We start from the raw sequence: 23670 nt of genomic DNA, 5'->3' as shown, positions 1-23670 counted from the left end.
TCCCTTTGGCCAGTTGGGGTCAGCTGTACCGTCTGTGTCCCCTCCCAGCTTCTCCCTGGCAGGGCGTGGGAAGCTGAAAAGTCCTTGACTAGTGTAAGCACTACTTAGCAACAACTAAAACATCAGTGTGTTATCAACATTATTCTCATACTAAATCCAAAACGCAGCTCTGTACCAGCTACTAGGAGGAAAATTAACTTTATCCCAGCCGAAACCAGGACAGACAACTACTGCCATTAGCTAAACAAATTTGGGGAACCCCCTCCTCCCCTCCCTTTCTCATTGCATTGCCCTCCATCCTCTCTGGATGCTCAGGGCTGGGTGAATCCATCAGGAATGCCAATAGCTGCCTTCCCAGGGCTTGCTGTTCCTGACCCAAAATAGTTAACTTTTTAATCCATCAGCTACCTTAATTCTGTACTTAAGGAGATGGAGCTCAAATGAGTCTTGGCTTCCACTTTCTACACACACGTATGCAAGATATTTGTTACAAGAGTCCAAGGCTGAGGGTGATTTAAAATAATAATAATTAGGCAGAGGATTTCTTTCAATAGAGTTAAAAATTTTTAAACATTTATATTTATTCTGTTGTGATATTTCAAGAGATTTAATGGATTGAAAAAGTAATTTGGAGGGAAATCTTCAACAAGGGATTGCTTAATTATCTCAATCAGATATTAAAAATTTTATTTTGACTTCTTCCTCTACTCCAGGTGCACACCCCCCTGCAATTATATGCTGATTCTGCGTCTTTATTTTCCCTTGATTTTCATTGGAAAGTTTTGGGAATGTTTCATCAAGTTCCTGGAAATCTGTACGGTATGATAAATTTGTGGGTTTTGTTTTGTATACAACTAGATATTATCAGTTAAACAGACTTAGGTATGAATGTTGCTAAGTCAACGGTAAATGCTAAATCTTTTTCAGCTGCTTCTAGAAAATTCTGGATGCCAAAATGCAGGACATGTATAATTAGTAGAGAAGGAACCTTCCTTCCTACCTTTTTTAGGTCTCATGTATTTCCTGGTGTAAAAATTTATGGATCCAGGTGGAATGGATCTCCTGCACAAAATAGAAGTCCCTACGTGTTGCATTCTCCAGCTGCAAAGACACTGGAACTTTGGGGGGGTTAATTTGCTTTTATCTTCCCAAAGAGCTTTAGTAGGTTTTTGTAATCCTCATAACCCTGCCAGTACTGAGAAATAAGAGCAGTTATGCAGATAGTTATGTTGACATCAACTTAAGTTTTACGCTTGCAAGGTTCATATATTTTTGGTAGCACTGGCAGTAATACAAATGATAGCTCAATAACAGAAAAGCAGAACAGTCCCTGAGCCACAGTTCTGATTCTTGAAGCATCTTTAAACCCCATACCCAAATGAGAAAGCGATAAAAACAACCTAGTCAAAGTGGCTTAGCTTGAAGGAGCATTTTATGTGTTACTTGATGACAAAATAGTTAGGCATTAATGCAGTTTACAGTAAGACACCCTGAAGTTATCAGTGAGGTTGGCCTGACAGATTTAATGTAAATATTTATAGACTTGGCCTACTAATTATGCCAATGGAAAAAATGCAGTATTAATACTGTCACCTCCCTATGTCTCTACCTGCCAGCATGCTGCCAGCTAGCATAAATATTCTGAAGATTGAAAGTATGGCACATAAACAGAAGAGATCATTTACATTTTTAATAAGGGATTAAGTTATCTCCAGCAGTAGTTTCCAGCCTGTGGTCCACAGACGCATGGGAGGCCTGTGGACTATTCCCAAGGGAACAACGAAAAATGACAGAAAAAGTTTTGTGTAGGGTACATAGAAATGTCTCTCTGTGAAATTATCAAAGGGTATGCACCTCCTTTGGCAAATGTTTAGGGGTCCATACACCAAGAAAAATTTTAAAACCACTGATTTAACATATTTGTGTAAAGAACTGAATACTTTCCAAGTACCATACTGCCACGTGGTAAATGATTTCACTATTGGCCCCGCCGGACACAGGCTACCATAAGAAGTCCTGGACCACAAAGCACTGAAGCATGTGCTTAACTCAAAACACACGTTGATCCATTGAAGTTACTGCCTGTCACCACTCGTAACTGGTTTGCTGAGTAGAGACCATGAGGAAATTTAAGACAGAAGGCAAGGTCTACTAACATCTTGCAAACAGCTCTGCAGATGCCCGATTGTCTTGTACAACTGAAATTCTAATTATGTGAAACTGCCGTTCATATTTTTTTCTGCTTCAGTTTATTTATACTAAGAGACTCCAAAGGTTTTAGGCGCCGTTGGTTTCAGCCCAAAGAGTTGGGTTGCCAACCCAAAGAGTGTTATCATTGCCATTGCGGCCAGTTTAGGAGACTCTCTTTTAGCTGCACGATAGCTCTCCTGGTTTGAGATCCAAAAGCCTGTGGTTTCTGTTCTGGCACAAACTGACTCCTCACAAGCTGTGCAAATAAATCTGAAATGCTATCACCAGTGGTTGTATGTGTGTGGCTTGAGTGTGCGTGCCTTTCCCTTGGCTTATAGTCTTAAAAACTGAGGCAGAAAGACTGGGTTGTTTCCTATTGTCTTCTGCAAAGTAGCATCGTATTCCGCACACATCCCCACTGAAGTCAGCGCAGCTGGGGTACTGGTCCAGGTTACTGGAGTCTGGCCTGCGCGCGTTGTCAGGGCACATGGGCAATATTGCTTACCGACGTGTGGCGCTCTGCAGGAGTTGGGAAAAGGGCATTTTTGGTAGCAGGGAAGGGTGCAGGTGAAAGCCACACATGGTATTACCCCAGCAGCTCTCGAAACAGATTGGTGGGTGAAGTACTGCAGGCGTTCCCTACAGGCAACCCGTGTGGGTTTTGTAAGATCTCACTGCTGGTGCGTGAAAGGCAGATCTCACCTTCCTGTGGATAAACGGGTCCTTGCTCTGGCCCTAATCCACAGCCTGTGGAAGGCAACAGGCTTCCTACCGCCTTCAGTGAGCTCTGGATCAGACCATACATAAGGGTCTCAATTATTTCCAGTCCCCAGCTGCATCTGTCTCTTGTAAACACTTCATCTGGCCACCGCACCTCTGTAAATCACAGGATAGAATAACCCAAGAGAAGTGGAGTGCACGGTTTTGAAAAGGAACATTAAGAGGGAAAAATATAACTCTCTCTCTTTAAACTGTCTCTTTTCTATATTGTTACCTTGACAACTCTGCTGCTGGGTTTCATCTTTGGTGGGACTTAGCCGTGGTGGAATAAGGGGGACATCCATGTGCGTTTCCACACCTACTCAGGCTCTACTTCACGGGCACATGCCAGGCGCAGGGCATCTCGAGCTGCAGAGCCCACGTTCACTGCCTTGACCCATGGTGCGGTCTGGAAATGATTACAGATATTAAGAACTGGGACCCATTCTGATTAAAGGTATAACATTATATCTTCTATTTCTTTTCCTTAAGCCAACACCAGAACAATGTTAATGCTCTTTAAAAGGCAATGCAAGGTGCTTAAAATATTTTTAAGGGTTAGGACAGCTGGAAAGCAGAGAGGGATGAAAGTACTCAAAAATAGTTGTATATTTTTAGTATAAGCAGATACAGGAGTATGTGTCAAGATTAGGATACAGTTCTGATGTACTGAACTGAGTCTGGAGATACTAAAAATATGCTTTCTTTTCTCACAATTTTTATAAGAGACAGAGGCAAAGGTAAGAGGAGAATAGTGCTGAAATTTTTATTCCTGTGCTTCCTTGCTTGTTGGGGTTTGGCAAAGCTGTCTGTTAACCTGGGTGCCCATGTCTTGCTCATACTAGCAAACATATGAAGCAGGGCGAGGTGTTATCTGTGGGACCGGGATCTCTCCCACCCCCTTTTTCCTCTTCCTAAAGAAAATCCCCACCAACATAATCCTTTTATTCTTTTAACCAAAATGGCTAGCTTTATAGCTGCAAAGGCAAGACGTGCAGGCTCCAGGGCTGAGTGCAGACGGGGGTGTCTTTGTCTGAATGTGTGTGTGTGGAGAAGGGGGCTTTTAATGCAAAACACATGTGTTTTCAATTGCTATCTGGAGCCAGCCCAGTAGCTGTAACTTGGCCTGACAAAGCCTTATTGAAGTATAGACAGTGTGGTTTCAAAGCAGTTAGAAAAAGAACGGGAATGCTGTTCAGGAAATTCTTCAGGCATGGGCAGGGACTTGGCTGCAATTCTACTGTTGGAAAATCTGACAGGGGCAGCTCATGAGCACAGGCCAGGCCTCGTGCTGCTCTGAAAGCTGCGCTGCATCTTCCCCCCAGCCTCCGGCACCCCTCGGGGTTTTCATCTGCCCGCCGAGGGATAGGTAAGAGCTGCGTTGCTCCTTCCCGCCGCAGCCGGGATGATTTGCTGTTCTTTTGTGCTCGTGCAAAGAGGCTTCTTGCTTTCAGACTGTTGTTTAGAGAAAAAAAGTCAAGAATGGGAAGTTGTGGCATATTTGCAAAGGGATGGGAGTAGTCTGAGGCTGGGTGGTGGTTTCTGGCTAACTTTGCTTTGGTAGTAACTCTGCAGGCAAAGAAACTCCTGCGCTGCATCTCTGGCTGCGTGAGCACTGTAACCAAATAATTCCCAACTTTTTCATTTTCAGGAATAAGTATGTATCTAACCTGAAGCCACTGCAAGGTTGGCTCTATACCATGTGTAACTTACAGATTTTGATGAAAAACACGATTAAGTTATGATAAATACATTTGTGTATACATTGTATTGTAGTTGTTTAATGAGTTGAAAGCATGTTTGTGTAGGGGTTGTTGGGCAATTCCTGGTACAACTAGCTTGTGAAGAGAGGCAGTAATTCAGTAATAATCATTGCCTTGTGATTTCTCTGCATATTTTTTTCTGTATTTTATAAAGCATGAGCAAACTGCAACAGACAGCGCAGTCAGAAACCACCTAGGGCAGATTAGAAGGAAAAATATTAATTTAGGGGCTATTCTATCTGCAACTTCTCTTCTGATTTGAGTTTCTTTCCCCAAATAACCTAAGAAACACTTATGATAAAAAGCTCGCTCTCTCTTTAGGAGCCTGCCAGATTTAGGCAACACTCTCTCATCCTTTTAGTTGCAGCATTAAAGCTTGTCTTGCCTTTGCAGAGATATCAGCACCTTATATGGCAGGCTTGTGTTTGGGTGTTAGGATAAGGCGCGTTTGTCAAGGCGGATGGAGGTGTCAGGAGGAGTCCGCCTCACGTAGCTTCAGAAACTTCCATGCCTCTGCCAGTGCCTCTTGCTTGGATTTTCACAGCAGTGTTATTTAATGTGTTGGAAATGCTTTTTAGCTGTGTTTTATGGCAGTGTTGTGTTTTTTTTTCTTTCAACAAGGAATGAATTAAGGATATTAAATTATACAGCGGGACAGCACTAAGCATTTCTGGCTGGTTCACAGGAGCAGACCCACAGTTTGCTTTGCCTGTGTCCAGCAGGACTGCACATGCAGGGCTCAAACAGTCATTCATTTTGGCAATCGAAAAAAATTCAGTGACAAGGTGAGGTTTGCCACCAAAGTGCATCAGAACCAGTATGTGTCAGGGCCAGAGCTTCCTCCCAGTAATGCTGTTGAAGCGCGTACACAGGCAACTCCAAAGCACAATGGCAGGCTCAGGCAGACAGCAAACCCTACCTGGAAAGAGTGGGATTCAGTGGTTTTGTATCCTTAACAGGAATATTACCTCGTCCAATGCAGAGTCTTTGTGATGGAAGGGAAAAAAGAAGGTGTTAGGGAGCATCTTCTCCTTGCCACCATATCCTTTTTTCTCTTGTGAAAGTAATGGTCAGCTGAAATGGGTTGGTTTGGCCCAAGTGAGGACTTTGCTGGTTTGGGGTGCAGGAAGGGCATCCTCCAAGAGACATGGATGTACTGTAGCTTCCTGGAGGCTGATGGGGGTGAAGGGAATGAGAGGAAGGACAGAGATGAGTTGTGGAAGAGGGAGGCGTATGATGAAAATGACGAGGCTTGATAAGCTCAAAGTTTGCTTTGCAGAAAATACACCTGCAGTGAAAATGTGTTAAATGAAGGCCTCATATGGTCCGGACTGCTTGAGCCTTCGCAGACTGCCATCTTACCCTGCAGACTTGGAGCTCTATTGCTTTTCTCAGCAGCTGTTAATTTAGGCACCCAGTCAGCCTATTATCTGCCTCACTGCTAGTTATAAGCTTATTTAAATTAAAAAAAAAAAAAATCAAGTTCCTGCCTCTGATCATGCAGCATCCCACCTCCCAAATCTGGTCATCAGTATTGAAGAGTCAGAGAGACAAAGAGACTGGAATACATCTGCCTTAGCACGAAGCAGTCAGGGCTGCTGTATCATAGAACTGAAGAATGTCCTGAGTTGGAAGGGACCCACAAGGATCATCAAGTCCAATTCCTTTCCCTGTATAGGACAACCCCAAAATTCATACCATGTGTCTGAGGGCGTTGTCCAAATGCTTCTTGAATATTGTCAGGCTTGGCACCAGGACTGCCTCCCCTGGGAGCCTGTTCCACTGCTCCACCACCCTCTGGGTGAAGAACATTTTCCTAATATCCAACTTGCACCCCAGGACATGGTTGGCGCTCTTGTCTACCAGGGCGCACTGTTGGCTCATGTTCAACTTGCCGTTGACCGGAACCTCCAGATTCCTCTCCTCAGGGCTGCTCCCCAGTCTGTCTGTACATCCAGGGTTGCTGTGCCCCAGGGGCAAAATCCAGCACTTGCCCTTGTTAAACTTCGTACAGTTGGTGATTGCCCAGCTCTCCAGTCTGTCCAGATCCCACTGCAGGACCTCTCTGCCCTTGAGAGTGTCAACAGCTCCCCCCAGTTTTGTGTCAGCAGCAAATTTAATTAGCATTCCTTAAAGTCCTGCATCCAAGTAATTTATCAAGACATTAAAGAATACTGGCCCTACTACAAATCCCTGTGGAACCCCGCTAGTGACTGGTTGCTAGCCCGATGTAACCCCATTTACTATGACTGTTTGAGCCCAACCCATCAGCCAATTGCTCACCCACTGCATTTCATGTTTATCCAGCTGTGTGCTGGACATTTCGTCCAGGAGGATACTGTGAGAGACAGTATTAGTATCGAAAGCTTTACTGAAATCCAAAAAGATTACATCGACTGGCTCCCCTTGGTCAGCTAGGTGGGTAACCTTGCATAGAAAGAAATTAAGTTTGTTAAGCAGGATTTTTCCCTCATGAACTCGTTCTGTCTAGGACTAATGACTGTGTTGTCTTTCAGGTGCTTTTCAATAACTCCCAGAATAATCTTCTCCATAATTTTGCCAGGCACAGAAGTGATGCTGTACCTGGTTTTGGGGGTGCGCCTGCCCCACGTCTGGGTGAGACAAGCAGTGCAGGTTTTTCAATACCTATGGGATCAGTGTGGATCACGGGACGTCCCGAGTGCCCAGCTGGGCTGTTTGCCATACCCACTTTTGACAGGACCCCGGCAGACACACTTGTGCGTGGATTTGAGTCTGGGCAGGGTAGGGGAGGCTCTTTGCAATGTCCTAAGCTGGATTTGACCAAGGGAGGTGGTGGTTTCCTCTCTAGCTCTGGCAGCTGCTCCTGAGCCTCCCCCTGCCAGAGGTGAGCTTTCTTCAGCCCCACCTGGGTCAAGTGTTCAAGCTTTGCTTTGTTATCCAAAAGGACTGAAGAGTGTGTGCATGTGTGGACAGAATGTTAGGCATCTGAAGTGAAATTGGAGGGTCACTTGGTCTTGGAAGCATACGGATAAGAGAGCCGTTAGCACACCCTAATATGTGTTTTCCTTCTCCTGGTCCTTACCAAGAGCAAACTAGAAAGCAAGTGCATCTGCGCAAATGGACAAATGGATAAGCACAGTAAGCACATCATGTGGGGGGAATTCGGTAGAGGTGAGATGCAGCAGAACAAGTTTTAACTTGTGAGAGCAAGATCACTGCAGAGACTGTGCTCTGGATCCTGGCACATGCTCAAGCCCACAGTTCTCAATTTGTGCCATGCCGGTTGGATTCCAGCTGTATAAATCCATATTACAATCCTGCTTTGCACATTGCTAAAAGCCATATCTCTTTTCTTGGTACTGTGGGGTGAGAGTGTGTTGGGGCAGAAGTCTGCAAGGTATCACCTCCTGTAGCTTGCTTTCTGATTCGAGCTCAGCTGATTATATCCCCCTTGCTGTTCCCACAGCCTCCTGCAGTCACACCTGCTGCTGGATATTTTAGTTAGTTCTCATATTTGTTCATCCTGCTTTAAGACACTCCAGTGGGAAAGAGCATTTATAAACTTGGCAGGGATGGACATAGGCTTATGATTGCTTCACATCATCTGAGTGGTGCAAAGGAACCAGCGTGTGAATGCAGGAAAGCCGGTATGATGTTTGCATGCAGCGTGAATGTATCGCTACAAATTATGGGGCATTTTGTGAAAGAAATCCTTTGTTAACTAGCACGATAAATAAGAGAGCTCACTGCAGAAACTTTTTCTTCCTTGTTAACTTTCCTTTCCATTTTCTGCTTAATTCTGAAAAAGAAAAATATTGAGACAAGTTATCAAAAAAAAAGTCTAAAAATTAGAAGAAATACTCATAAATAAGAAAACAGACATGCTTCTCCTCTTCTCAGAGAAGAGAAGTAATAGTACATCACATTGCTTACAGACTCTTGCAGCATCGTACTAAAACACCACTTCTGGTGTGGGACATGCTATTCAGAGATGGAGCTGTCTGTTACTTTGTTTTGTTCTGGCAAATTCTAATATGTTCAGAGCTTTGTTATAGTGCCCTTGAATGCAGAGCAGAAGTCCCATGTTCAGCTCTTCGTTTAAGCCATCTGCTCAAAGATACCAGTTTATAAACTGAGGCTTTTCAGTGCCCTTATCCACAGCATGTTTATTGTTGAAATGCTGTCAGTCCTAGCAACTGGGGAAATTACATGAGCTCTCAAGATGTTAGAAGGTAGGTGGTGGCCTGGAGCATTGAGAAATCTCAGTTAGAGATGTTTTACCAGAAGGTGAATCCCCAAGGTCTTCCCAGCTGCCTGTGCTGATGGAGTCCAAATTCCTCAAGATAGAAGAGGTGGGGATGGGAAAAGAGGTATTTCCTAGTGTACCAGGCAGAGCACACACCGATGGGCTGTGCAGACCAAGAAAAACTTGTTGATGTGCTTATGTTTGACGGAATCAGGCTAGATATTTGAAGAACCCTACATCTTATGTACCCAACCGATAGAAACTAATCAGAAAAGAATAAAATATTCCATAGGATGTTTCCTTCCACTTTTTGTCTCTCTGGACATGTATCATATTGCATTGATACCTGAGAAGTGGGCATTGAGTGATGATGGTCTTCCCAACTTGTAGAAGAGCTGCTCCCCATGTGAAGGGATGGGAACTGTTGACAGAAGGAGAGGGACAAGCAGAGAGGGAAGATTTCAGCTTTGGGAACACCAATGGCAGTGACAAAGGCCAAGCTGGCACAGCCATTGGGGTAAAAGAGCCCAAGTTCATGTCTTAGATGGTGCTGGTGAAAAGTGCTGTGAGATTTAACTACCCCAGAAAGTATTTCATCCTTTGGGCTGTTCCCCTGTTCTCAGCCCTTGCTGGTCAAGCTACAAGTGAAAAGTCATTTTCCAAAGCCAGATCCTTTAATGGAGACCTGGGCTGTGGTCTGACCTATGTGTGGGGCCATAAATCACTTTTGGGTCATGACACTGGTGTATTAACAGGCCTGGGGCTGTCAAGCTCGAGACAGAGAGTTTTATAGGGAGCGGAGAGGCAAAAGTCTTGTTGATAGATGGCTCAAAACACTCTCCTTCACGCCAAATTTTGTTCTCAGTCATGCTTCAGAAATGTCTGTTCTTTTGACCTGGTGGATACTGTGCACTTAAAAGACAGAGAAATTAAAGAGGATGAATCCACAGAGCATTTACAGCTAGCAAGTACAAGTACATTGCCTTCCAGTGATATGGCAGAGAGCACCTCTGAAGGTTTTTTGGTTTTTTTTTTCCCCTCATTTCAGCCCAAAAGTAATGGTTTTGTGTTTCAAAAAGCAGAGAGAGAAAGAGAAGAGGATGTCAGTGGTACGGACACAAAGAGACAGCAGATGTAGGAGTTGTAGGTCCAAGGCCCAAGGAAATTTGAACCCATCTCTGTCATCTCCAGAAATGTGTTCCCATCACCATGCTACAGGTTAGCCTGGGGTTTGGATGCTCTTAATTTTTCTCATGAAGTTGTTACACCTCGGTTATATGCAAGCAGACAGGGAGGAGAAATGCTGTGTTGGGACTTAAGAGGCTTTTGGTATGTGCTGTAGTAAGCAGTTTCGATGAGCTCTAGGGCATTTTTGGCACCAAATTTCAAGTAGGCTCACAAGAGAGAAGCCACCTTCCCAGGTTACGTCCCCTTTCAGCTTAAAATTGTTCTATTACTAAACATACATCATTTAAGTGCTGATCAAAGAAAACCCTGTGGCACAGAAACATCATTGATTTCTCTTGTTATGCTTCACCCTGTTCATAGCCCTCACTGAGCCTACAAAGTCAGCATGGCCAGGGGATGTTACTGCTCCGGTGAGGGAACCGTGTTTACCCATCCTTGTGCATGTAAAACACTTCTGCCTGACAAATCCTTAATCTGGGTTGTGTGCCCTGAGTGAGAAGCTTTCTGCTGGAGCAGGAGGGACGTGGTGGAAGGGAGAGAGGCATGCAGTAAAGATTTGCCATAACTGGTGGGGGCTGATGTGATTTTTGGAAGCTCAATGCCAGTTCTGATTTGTGATGCCTTTCAGCTGAGCCTGGTTTTAGCTTTACCAAAGGAAAGTACTGAAGCTTCTTTGCCAGAAGTATTCAGTGAGCTGCCTGTGCGGATCAGCAAACGTAGTGACATGACTCTTACAGTGTTCTTAGAAAAACAAATAAATCCTTCTTGTTGTGGACCGTACGTGAAGGTATGCTGAAGTGAAAGAATGAACAGCTTTTCTAAATAGGCTGGATTTTGTATCAGGCCCTATTTGCTGTTTTCATATATAAGGACACAGTGCACAGCTCTTCTGCAAAAACTTATTACCCATATTTCTGCAGCAGCAAGAATTCCTTGGAGAATTACCCAGGTTCCAGGCTATACTTTTGTAGTCATGGTAATGTTGTCTGTGGCGAAACTGCAAAGATTTGGCATAGTGCATTTTTTGAATTGTAAATGGGATTGTGCATGTGCTAATGGTGGTCCAATGCTGTCCACGTGTCTCTAAGCCCTCCCATGGCAGGCAGACACATTCAGATTTGGCTTTTGGAAGGAGTGCTTCTCTTTCCAATTTCTATATTTGTTTCAATATTATTTTTTCACAACTATTATGAAATTATGAGGTTGTTCCTAATGCTTTCCTGAAAAAAAAAAATCCCATTAAGCAACTAGTATCCTTCCCCTTTCCCCCAGCAGCTCAGTAATTGAAAGAAGGGAGGAACCTTACAAATGCAACCGCTGGATGTCCTTTCACAGCGGTACTTTTTTTCTGGTGCCTTAGCTCTTTTAATGTTTGAGTCAGGAGAAGTTGCCAAAATGTAAATTATGACTAGCATACTTTTCCCTCCCACACAGAGCAGATTATTGATAGCGGATATAGCTTGTTCCTTGTGTAGTTGCCTTGCAGGCCTTCTTATTCTACTTGTTTGTTTAACACACCTCAGCGTTCTCTGTCCATCATTCTGTCTTCTCTTCCTGGAGAACTATAGACATGAGCATTTTCTTTTGGTATTCACAATTCAGGGGGGAAATGCTAGCTAGAAATCATGTACAGCTTTAAAAGTAGCTGTGTGAGAGCTTGTACAGAAAGAACATGCCATCTATGATTCCCATGTTATTTTCTTGTTATAAATTTATGCTGTATTACTAAATCATGCTCATCATGCGTGTTGTGGTACTTTAGTGGCTCTATCTCTGTTAGGGCAGCTGTGAGCTAAATATTTTATCGGAACCAGAGAAATTGTCAAAATCAGGCTGCTGTCTATACACAAGTTGCTCTTTGTGGTTATGTTCTGTTTCTATAAATATTTTTGATGTCCACAAAGTTTTGCCCCAGCTGGATATGCCATTTTCTCCATCCTAGAGAATGCAAGTGAAGAAAAAAGGAAAGAGAGAGAGCAGGAAAGAGACGACGAGAATAAACAATTTTTGCAATAAAGAGATATTTTGAGCTGGATATTTCATATTGTTTCTTATTGGTCAAACCTCTTCCATGATTTGAGAGGGTTAGAGATGCAATTTATTCATTTTCTCCAAGGGAGAGGCTGCATTTAATATGTGTTCTCCAGGCTCCCCTGTTAAAATATTAGGCAATAAAATCCTTGACTGTACAGTAGTTGGGCTTATAATTTCCCCCAGGTAGTGGAAACTCTGTAATTTATTGTTGTTTAAGCTTTCCCTTTGCACGGATCGGAGTGGTTGTAGCAGTGTAAAAAGGACAGCTTTTTCTCCAGGTGTGTGTATTTGTTGGTGACCCAGCTCCTCTCTCTGCTGAGCTCTGCTGCAAAGCCCTCCACCGTTGCTGACTTGGCATCTGCAAGCAAAAATGCTGGTGAAGACTGAGTTGGATCTGTTGTAAGCAACTTGCTTTGCTCCTCCTTGGCAAAAGCTATGGGTCTGCCTGGGCTTCAGGTGGTTTTGTGGTATAGAGATAGCTGCCCCAGCTGGTCTGAACAGCAGAAGTGATTTGTGGTGACCCCACTTACACTATTGAAAACTGCTCTTTGATGCAGACACACCTTTCTTTGGTGATGTACTTTTAATGCATGTTGGCTAAACTAGCTGAGCCAGCCTGTATTAAGACAGGCTTATTTGTTGTGAGCTGTTGGCTCCTCCCAACGCGATATGACCATTTGGACTAATTAACGTTGCAGATCTTCACAGCATTAGCTGGGGCTGGGGTAGTCTGAGGTTGTAAATGAGGGTTTGTGGGGGGATGTGGGTTTTTTTTTTTTTAGACGAGCTGAGAAAGCTGGAAAAAGCAGGCGGGCTTGGAGGCGTGGACAGGTGGCTAAAACTCGCCTTGTTCCAGTTTTAGTTTAGCGAGTGCAGGCAGCACCTTCATTCAGGAGGGAGCTCAGCCTGGCAGCTGCCTGAAGATGGGCAGCAGTGGCGCTCCTTTTGCAGGCGTCCTCTGCAGCATCTAACTGTTGCAAAAGTCTGACCTGCTTTTTCTCCTGGGTTGACTGTAGCCCTCAAGCGTATAAGAGGAAAAAGTGCTTAAAAATGGAATCATTCAGAAACCGGAAAGTGATAGGAGTACCTGATTTGTTGTTATGGTTTAAAATTTTCCAGTTTTCAGCCACTGTTGTGAATTTTGAGTGTGAGGGGTTAACATGGCTGCTGACATTAGAGGAGGCGGAGATGGGCACCTCAACCCTCCAGAGGAGCATCGCTGTTGGGATGCAGGCAGGGGAGTGAGCACACCAGCCTCCCTGGGCTAAACACAGCCTTCCTGAATATGCTGCTAAGTCAGCTTTGCTTTATAGGTCCAGATCCAGAATTTAGTGCCTGAATGGATTTATTTAGCACCTGAGACTCTGTTTCAGCCTGTGTGAGGGGTGAAGGCTCATGGAGGAAGGGAGAGGTGGATGATCCCCTAAGCTGCAGGTGACAACACCAGGCAGCATTAAAAAACACAGGTCTTGGCGACTCCTGGAGCAGTGAAAGGTAAGAAAAAGGTACCTGGTTCTTCAGGTGGCCCTTGTCTCAAGCAAGTGGGCTTCAGTGCTGGAGCAGCAAAGATGCAGTGTTAACTTCATCCCTGGTGCAGAGCTACTGGAATAAAAGTTATGCCATGAAGTTCACTTGGCATCAGCCTGTAATGGGCTCTGCACCACCACTGCCTGCCTGCTGTATTTTATTAGATGCTGGAATATGAAGCTATTAGCAAAAAAAGTAAGGAAAAAAACAGGAAACTAATGGTAAACAAGCATAAGCTGCTATCAATGAGCATCTAATTTCTACCATTGTCTCATTCAGCCCTCGCGGCTCACACTCCCACAGAGAAGAACTCGTATTGTTTCCTCCTGTCATATGAATTTTGTAATTCACTGAGTACAAACGTCAGTGCCAGATACCCTGAGGAAGAAGCCCGTGATGTTGAATCTGTAGTGTAGGAATGCATTTGGTGGTTTATTTGTCTGGAGTCTAAAATGCAAAACATTCAGCAAACTATGTGTTATTAAAGATTATATGATACCATCAGTCTGTGCATCAAAGTCTGAAAACATAAGAAATCGATCCTTGGGGGAAGCCCATGAAAGCTGCTGTCCGCACCCCAAATGTGAAGGGTGAGAATGTGAATACTTTCATTTTTGTGGCACGAAATGCCTCCACCATCACAAGCCCGTGTGCCTGCAGCCGGCCGCACACAAGCGTTGTGCAGTGGCTGTGTTCCAGTACCCCATCCCAGCTGGTTGCAAGGCCGCTTAAAAGCACCCTTCTCTTTCCATCCACGGTGGGGGCAGCCGCGTCCTTGACTGCCCGGAGCCAGCCAGGTACCGGAGTGTAGGAGCAGGGACGGTGCTCGCCACAGGGCACTCTAAGCAAATTCCTCCTGAGGATGCTGGTGCACTGCTTTCCTCAGCACCAGCTTTTCTTCCTTCCCTCTTTCCTTCGTTTTGGCCCCCAGTGTTTTCCCAGTGTGCCATGCCCACCCAGTGTGTCAGAGTCCTTGTTAAACCAGCACGGATATGTGGGGATAATTTGTTAGGGATGTGGCAGCTGGAGAACCTTGTGCTTCAAGTTTACATGGTGCAGGAAGGAAGGAAGACAAACATTTTCCCCTTGCCTTTTTTCTTTGGCTGGAAGGAATGGTTTTATTTGAGGTGATTTTTTTTTTTTGGGGGGGGGGGTAATTAAAGCCTCTGAGAATTAATATTGCATCTTCAAAACAAACTGCTGAACTCAACTGCTTTTACCAAATGCATGCAAAATTTTCCCCTCAGGATCCTTAGAGGCCCTGGAGTGCCTGCCTTGCAAAACCTGGGCAGTGAACAGAGTCACTTCAGAGTGATCTTTATAGGATACCTTTAGACAGTGTGCTTACGTGTGTTTATACACATACGTAACATAAAATTCTCTTTTGGTGTGTTACCGCGAACAGTAAGCAGAAAGAAAAATAATGCAGAACCAAGATATCGAAAGAGACGCTGCCCAGCTGGTTAACTCTGAAAAAGAGAAAACAAAACCTTCTAAGAGGCAAAGATAGAAGCAGTTTTTATCACCGGCTTTGTCTTGCCGCTTAATACACGTGGTTATTTCTTTGTGATATTTCAGATGCCTCAGGAACAGTACGCGCACCGGAGCACCATGCAGACCTCGGAAGGACCCCAGGTATACAAAGTGGGGATTTATGGCTGGAGGAAGAGATGCCTCTATTTCTTTGTGCTGCTCCTAATGATTTTAATCCTGGTGAACCTTGCTATGACCATCTGGATTCTGAAGGTTATGAACTTCACAATTGTAAGTAGGGGTTACCCTTCAAAGGTGTTGGGAAGATGAGGGAGGGTGATGGTCTTTCCTCTGAGCATGAATTCAGATACAGCTTTGATAATGGGGTGTTCTAGTTGCCATGGATAGCTGTTATTACAGGGAGGAACAAATTTACCCAATGATCCTCTTTTTCTGCTGGAGATGTCTGCAGTATTGCCCAGCTGAGGAATTAGCCGAGCATTGCAAATCATGTTCCTCCTCTCTGCTATATATATACATGTATGTAAACAATACATACTGCCCTCCCCCAGTTTTTAATTATAAAGTGGTTTAAAATTAACGAAAGAGGTTATTTTGAGCTGGGGTGTGGGAATGGGTTTGGGCCTTTCTCTTACACTTTTCCTGCTTTTCTCCATGACTGGGAAGTCGAGAAACTTGATTTGCCTTTTTCTTAGGAAAAATTCGTGTTGTTCCATAATGACATGGTTCCAGAAGCTTAATGAAGAAAAGTAAAATTTCCAGATGGGTGTGGTATTCAGGTGGAGCTTATCTCTATCCCCGTGTGCTGTGGTTGGTGCACATCAGTCCGGCCAGCAGCAGTCCCTCACTGCACGGACCCCCTGGCCAGGCTTCACTTTCCAGAAGCCCCTAGAAAAATGCTGGGCAACTCTACTGGGAGTTAGATTGCATTGGGGCAGATGGTGACTTCTGGGCATGGAGCGCTCTGTGCATCACTTGAATTCTGTTCAAACTCTTTTTGAGATCTCAAGGGGTACCTTGACTTTGAATTGTCTTTTTACAGGGTGAGCTTCACCTCTCCTGCTCAAACACACTGAAAGTCAGGACATGATGAACTAGGCACAGCCCACTTCCATGGCTAGTGAGCCTTTATTTATGGCAGGTCCTAGTTTTTTCAGAAGATCATTTGGCCAAGCAGAGCGAAAATGAAATGATTGGTCCCTTCTTCTTCAAAGCAGTCATTGCCACCTTGGTCAGATGGAGCTGTTTTAAGACCATCTGAGTCTTCAGGGTAAACTAAGTTTGAGGCTTTAATCCTGGATTTACTTCATGAGAGAGCTGTAAGACTAAATTCCCATAGACCACTTTCAAGGGCTTTCCCAGCCAGGCTCTGATGTGAGCAGCATGTTTGAAGTCTCCTAGCATTTCTTTTTCTGCTTTGGTCTTGTGAAGCCCTGAACAGCTGTGTCCAGCATTATGTCATTAATGGGCCATGAGAAGTTGAGTAAACAATCTCTGACTTACTGTATCCAGCAGACAAAATGCTGTGTCAGGGGAACATGTAGCATTTATTTTCTCTAACCAGGATGCTGTCAAGGTGCGCAGAAAATTGCAATGCGTGTGTGCTTAGGGAGCAAGCAATTATAGAGCAGTAATCTACAAAAAGCTCCTGTGAGTGGGTGAAGAGTGGGCCAAACTGGAGCAATTAATGCTTAACCAGACCAGTTATTTAATCTTGGGAAATTGATGCCATTTCGATATGTATTTTGTGCTGAATTGTGGTCTTTAGATGAGTGTAGTTGAAAAGTAGGCATTTCTGAGGTGAGGAAGACTTGGTCATGTGCTGATCATACAGGCAGTGGTATGTGTATCAGCCTAAGCAGAAAATAATAGGGTTTCAGGTTCCTGCTTTTCAGGGATGCAACTTCATTTCTTTAGAATAACATAACCTTGGTAAGTCAGTCCCGTGCTTTCTGCTATTTGGTGGTGGGGTGGTCAGTCTACTACTTGAGCTACTTGGGTATTCAGGTGAACTTCGCTGTGCTTTTTCGCTCACAGCCTGCTCCTGATGCATTGCATTTTGCAGGCCATCTGCAGAAGCATCATCTCCTAGGGATACCCACAGAAACCTTCCCCTTCCAGTATTTTTGTCTGCTTTTTTTGGGATGCACTGATCTTCAAGGTCTTGTCTGATTCTGTTTCCTTAAATAGTTGTTAACCCTCTGTGATACTGGAGATTAGTCCAAGGTAAAGTATATTTGTATATGGCTTTAGTTGATTCATATCTTCTAATGTTAGCAAGTGATGAACAGCTTTTGGTGATAAAAACGCAGACGGTAGCACTGAATCCTGCAGTGGGAACTGCTTTATGGTTATAGGCATGGCCATACTAGTCGGGGTGTGCGTCTCTGACACAGCCAATTGGAAATAAATACAAGAACAGGGCATGTAAAATGTGATCCTTGCCCTGGTACGCACCCATTCATCTCCCGATCTCCTGCTGCTTCTACAGCCTCACCAGCTGCCTTGGATCCTGCTCTGCAATTCCTCCTGCACCATTCCCTGCGGCTGAGAAAACCACTTTGTTAAGTGAATTTTGAGAGGCAGACTTTTATCTCTAAATAACAAATGTAGGAAAATTCTCAAATGAGGAGATGCAAATATGGAAAAATCTTTCATTTGTCCCTGTTCTGATAAGGGGAGCTGAGAGTCCTTCTGGGGTGGGGGAATGATTTGAGTACTCGGTAAACAATAGCTGTGGCTTAGCAGGTCTGAGTTACCCCAGTGCTTGCAGAGCACTGTCTGTAGTTTTGTTCTTGTGGAAAATGTAATATTTCCAGTATCTCCCCACCCCTGAGCTCTGCCCCCAGAACCTGAGTCGGTTCAACTCCACAGGAGAGTCCTGCCACTTACCAGAATTTAATGAGTGCTCATTATAGCCAATAAGTTCTCACAGCATTTTAATGAGCACAGCAAACCTGCTCAAGGAAACTCAGGGGTGTTCTAAATGCTGATAATGGGGATTGGAGAAGAGAGAAGGAGATGAAGCAACACAATCTCAGAGGAAAAAACCCACCTTCTCATGCCTGTTGTAGCAGTACCCATCCACTTCTCTCCCACGTCAAGCCCTGAACTCCCTATCTCTCCCCTCTGCATGCCCCACTGGCTGATGAGCCAGGAGACACCTTCTGTAAAATCAAACTGTAAGCTTCCAATCCATGGCTTTTAATAAGAAAGGCATTGCTAATTTATTCTAGGTTTTGTTTTTATCTGAACATTCAAGGCTTGAAGAAATTTATGCGTGGCTATTGCTTTTTACACAGGGCTGTGAAAACAGTGTCACGTTCACGTGGGACCAGTTTGTCACTGTCCAACCTATCCTCTTGCGCAGTCATTCAGTTCTCATGTAGTATTTGATCCTCAATTTGTTTTAAATGCCTTTATCAGGCACAGGAGGGATAAAACAGGCCTGGAGGGGACCTCAAATGTCATCTGCCTGTCCTGCAGCTGGTTCCCATAGCCAGGTCCATTTATCCAGTTCATTTACATCAGCACTGCACTGCTCTGGGACTGTGGGAAGCTCTGTGAAGGTTGTTACTTCTAAACCTTACTCTGATTTCTAAGCCAAACCACATAATGAATCTACACCCTAGCCACCAATTTGGGTTGAAATACAAATCCACGCTGAAGGTGGCCTAACTTCAGGGGTTAGGTCCGCCACTAACTGAGGTGGAAACCACCATCTAGCACTCAACTTTCTGGTGATATGCAGGTAAAGGGATCTCCGCTTCACAGAATCACAGGATGGTGGGGGTTGGAAGGCACCTCTGGAGATCATCTTGTCCAACCCCCTGCTTGAGCAGACCCATTCATTCTGATCACTCTGATCTCCATTCAGATCTTGGACAAGCCTGGTAGAAATCCGTGGTTTGCACATACTGGGTTTGGGGAGAAAAAAACCTAATGCCTGCGGGCTGTGTATGTGACTCAGCCGCTCAGTCTGCAGGTCCAGCGCAGGCTTGGGCTGTATCCTGCTGTCACGCCTGCGGGGTGGAGGGCTCGACTTCGAGCTGTGCAGGGCTCAGATGAGGCCGGCACAGCCCCCGCAAGGGTTTGTACGTGCCAATCTAATTACAAGGCTGGAACCAGAGCTCTTAATGACCTTCCTCTTTATGGTCCACCTGCATTAGCATCCAGTGATGTAGCTCTTTAGCAGTAGGATTGCCTATGACTGTGTATATAAGCACATGCATCTTTTATGCTGTATGCCTATGATGTGCTGCAGATCTCTATTTCAGCTATTACTAGTGAGCTTAAGCCATTTTTTAAAAGCTTCCCGTTGTATTAGTTTCTGAATATTATAACACAAGATGTGCCTACATAAACAAAGCAAACTAATTTTAAACAGTATAAGGCTCGGAAGGCTCAGGAAATGGGCAATGACAGTGCATTGACCTCTTTCCATAAGGTTAACATACAATGTCTTGTATTTTAAACAGATTTAGGAGTCTAAAAGATTATCCATTAGAACCCCTTTATTGCCTCTTAGGCAGCAGGAAGACCTCTAAACAGGGGAGACAAGGACCGTGTCCTGTTGTGGCTGCATTTAAATGGTAAGCGTCCTCCTGCTTGTCTGCCCCTCAAACCGCTGAGGACTCTGCTTTTCCTTTGCCCCTCCGTGGTGTTTCTATCCATAGCTGCCTGTTTGTGTGGTTTGGATTGTATGCTCTTTGGGACAGAAGCTGTTTGCATATGGCATCCTGTAGTCCTGTATATTGGCACGTTCCAGTAATGCTATAAACAATAAATGGAAAAACAGTGTTTTCCCCTAATCAGCTTGCAAGGCTTGAAATTCCTGGAGAACTGTCTTCTAAGAATCATCCAAAGCAAAGGCTCCAGAATAGTCTTCGTAAGGACTATTTCTGCAGCTATCATATTCAGGAGGCCCTTCACAAGCCAAAGTAAACATCTACCTCTGAGCCAGGAGAGCATGTGCTGCTTCTAGACCTGTGCAAATCCATGCGGACTGCTTGTGCCATCTGTGTGCCATCTATGAGGAAATGCAACGTAGAGATGGGCAGGCAACGACCCATCTCATTCCATCTTCCTTGGGATGCAGGGAAGGGAAGTCTTCCCTTCCTAGCCTGGTCAGGCTGAGGCTGGGGTTCTCCCTAACCACAGCACATGCAAACTCTGTTCTGCTTCCAGAACCATGCAAGGTTTTTTGAAGGTTTGGGTGCCTTAGCATGATGTTCACCCATATTTTGTGATTTCATTTGACAGGAACAAATGACCATGATTGTTCAGATTTTTCCTTTTTTCGCTGCAGGCTGCATTCATAGCTGAAGAGGTGTGTTTTAGCATTGTTGAATGAAATGCTAGCAATTTAGAGAGACAAAACGCTGCTGTAGGTGGCACAAATGCTAAATATCATTATTATCTGGCTTGCTTTATTAAAAGTTGATAAGAAAAATGAGGTTTTAAAATTTGGTTATGAACAGTTATTTCCAATACAATTACTCCCTCTTGTGTGTAAACTACCTGCCACATTTTAATTACAGGAAAACAGTAGGGTAATAACACAGCAGTAAAGATGGATTAGAGGTAGGAAAGCTCCTTGCCCTAACAGGCAGGATTCTTTTATCAATGATTTAAAGGAACAGACTTTGTTCTAAATTTTTTTTTAATTAAAAATTGCCTCAGAATAGAGTCACTGTGCAGTTTATAGTTCCTCTTCGTGATCAGTGGATCAACGCCTTCACCATAACACTATTTATTTGCAGGGTTTTTTATAGTAAATTATAATTTCCTTCCTCCTGGATTGAGGAGAAAATGTGTTATGCTTTTCTTTTACTCTTTTTAGAGATCTGAATTTAATTCATAGAGAGTTTCTGTTTCTGTATGAAAAGCAATTAGGATTACTTATCTTTTTTAAAGATACATATAGTACTTTTTTGCCTTCACTCCTTCGGAGTTTAGAATAATATAGTCAGTTTTAATAGGATATTGCATGGTGTTATTACAAGTTTGACCCCTTCATTGTTGCATTCTCCAGAATGTCAAGCATTTGGTACTGATATCTTGCTGAGTTACAATGCATCAGTTTCTTCTAGTGCTACACCTTCAAAAACTCAAGTCTCTGATAATATTTCATTTTTATTATCCTAATACCACATTTTCTTAGCCAGCATAAGCACATAAGGCTTTCATCTTCCTTGTTACCAAAAAGTGATGAAAGGACCCCATATTTTTACCTCACTGTTGCTACTCTGTGCTGAACTGTTGTGTTTTTCAGAGGCCTGCCATGGCATTGGATGTGCTTACAGATATGTTATGGGAGCAAAGGAAGTAGTGAAATGTAAGTCTTCCAGTAGTACTGCTTAACAAGGCTGGGTATGCTGCACTGAAATCAAGTAGGTTTTTCTTTGACTATTGCACAAAGCAGCCTGCGGCATATAGAGTGTTACGACAGCAGATGGTCCGTTTCCCTCAAATATTTTAGGCTGGGTTTCATGAAGAACTAAGGCTTACATGATTGTGCTTCCATCTCAATGAAAAGGCGTCCAGCTCTCATTTCTCAATTGTTTCTAAGCCACTGTTCATAGTCAAGCCATCTGAACAGAATTATGTGTCCAGGAGACAGGAATATCTCAAGTATATTTAGTTTCTGTATTTTTCAGAGGCAGAAGGCAGCAATCTTATTTATTAGTTTCCCTGCTGTGGAAGAAGCTGCTGCAGAAGCTCTGTACTTACTACCCACCAGGAGTGAGAGAGATTATAAACGTCCCCATACCAGAAAAATCTTTAACTGGTGCTCGTTTCCTACTGGCCACTCAAGAATTTAGCCCTGAAATCCAGATACCCAGCATCTCTTGGTTAGTACTACTAATGATTTGAAGGAAGCTGTCAGAAACTCAGCAACACTCCTCTCCTCATACTTGCAGTTCAGTGCATGCATACAGGCAAAACATCATCTGGCAGATTTGCTGTATGGACCACGCTGTCAAGCTTCAATAGCCAGTCTCCTGCATACTCCACAGCAGGAAAATATACTGCTGCATTAAAAATACATTATGGCTTTGGCCCCTCCAAGAACAGAGGGACCAAAATAGATGGATAGGGGAGGAGAGTATCAGGGATTTGGGTGGTTTGAGATGTGAGGTTGAGCATTTGGTCTCTGGTGAAATGCTTCATTTCCAGGCGTTTCTGCATGTGAACAGTGTCCCATCTGCTGGTGCCCCAAATCCCTGCTGTGCCGCGGGGAGTGCAATGGGAAGTGTTGTCAGACCAGGAGGAGCTGCTCCATGGTGTGATAGCAGCAGGACCTGGCAAACAGCAAGGAGGGCATGGGTGGGCTGTGGCAGGGGGTGAGTCATAAACTCCTGATCCCAGATCCTGCTTTCTGCCACCTCCCTCCGGAGGGGATTGTTCTCAACTTCTCTTTCATCTGAAGAAATAAGATATTTCACATTAGCATTTGCCTCAGTGCCAACAAAAGATCTTCAGACTAGCAGTTCTGAAGCAGAAAGAGATTTGTCTCTTAGAGAACATGTAAAAGGTATTATTATAAATGTGTGAAAGAACAAAAACAAGCTCACTGCTAAAATGCCGATAATCAGTTAGTCCTCTGAATAGCTTACAACCTGATCCCTCCCCATATTCTCACAGTACAGTAGGAGAAATGATTTAATTTGGGAATCCACACAGAAATTATGTGCCAAGCTGAGTTATAGAGTAAGTTTTCCACTGCTGCTTCTCTTCTTCCTTGCGCTTTTTGTCCTTCTGAGCTTCCCGACATCCCTCCTGAGCCCTGCACGGCAGAGAGCAATGACCTTCTCAGCTTTAAAAACACAGCAACCTTTGCTTTAACAAAAATATAACTATTCTGAAGCACCTCTTCTGCGTGGTTGCCAGAAGGCTGAGGTGCTGCTTGGAGTAGCCTCCATGCCTCTTTCAGCTTGTCCTGGAACTGCAAAGCCATCAGCTTTTCAGAAAGCTGATTCTTAAAACGTTTCTTGGTTTTTGGACCTGAACCCCTGCTGTTCTGCATCTTGGGTTGTAGCCTAATCCGTGGAAAGGGGACGGAGGCAGCTGTCTCTTACATTGTAAACGACTGTGCAAAGCACAAAGTACTGAGCTGGAGAAACCTTCACCTTCTTTGGGTGAAGCACCAGCTTGTGGGCTAATGGCTGCCCGTTCGCTGTCATTAGCTTGTGTTTGGCTAAACAAAAGGAGTAAGTAAAAAGTGGCATATTCTCTCTGCATTTCTATGCATTTACTTTATTTACCTTCTGTAACTGTCAGAACCTGCTCTAAAGAATGATGGTTTTGAGGACAGAAGTACAGCCCTGTGGTTGTGTGGAGTCTGTCTTTCCCCTCCCCTCCCGCAGATGCTATATTATCTCTTCTCTACTTACACGCTACCATGCCTGATTTGATAGATGTGTTTAAAATACTTGCTGCTATTTCATGTGCCTGTTCTTCCAGAGCTCTGCTATGGAGATGAGC

General features: G+C 44.1%; 1 protein-coding gene across 2 annotated transcripts in view; it reads left to right on the top strand.

The window, feature by feature from the left end:
• The window catches only part of SGCD (sarcoglycan delta), a 217808-nt gene that overhangs the window by 70398 nt on the left and 123740 nt on the right, over positions 1-23670 (top strand). Inside the window, exons 1-2 of one of the 2 annotated variants that reach the window (XM_075102629.1) lie at positions 4204-4318; positions 15268-15453. In XM_075102629.1, coding sequence (XP_074958730.1) covers positions 15268-15453 — 186 coding nt within the window. In that variant the 5' untranslated portion in view covers positions 4204-4318. Of the gene's footprint in view, positions 1-4203; positions 4319-15267; positions 15454-23670 lie in introns of those variants that run through there. The other variant, XM_075102628.1, reaches the window with a different exon arrangement.

Source organism: Phalacrocorax aristotelis, chromosome 8, assembly GCF_949628215.1.
Source record: "Phalacrocorax aristotelis chromosome 8, bGulAri2.1, whole genome shotgun sequence".
Lineage (NCBI taxonomy): Eukaryota > Metazoa > Chordata > Aves > Suliformes > Phalacrocoracidae > Phalacrocorax > Phalacrocorax aristotelis.
The sequence above is the reverse complement of the archived record's forward strand: the minus strand, read 5'-3'. Positions and strand labels throughout refer to the sequence as shown.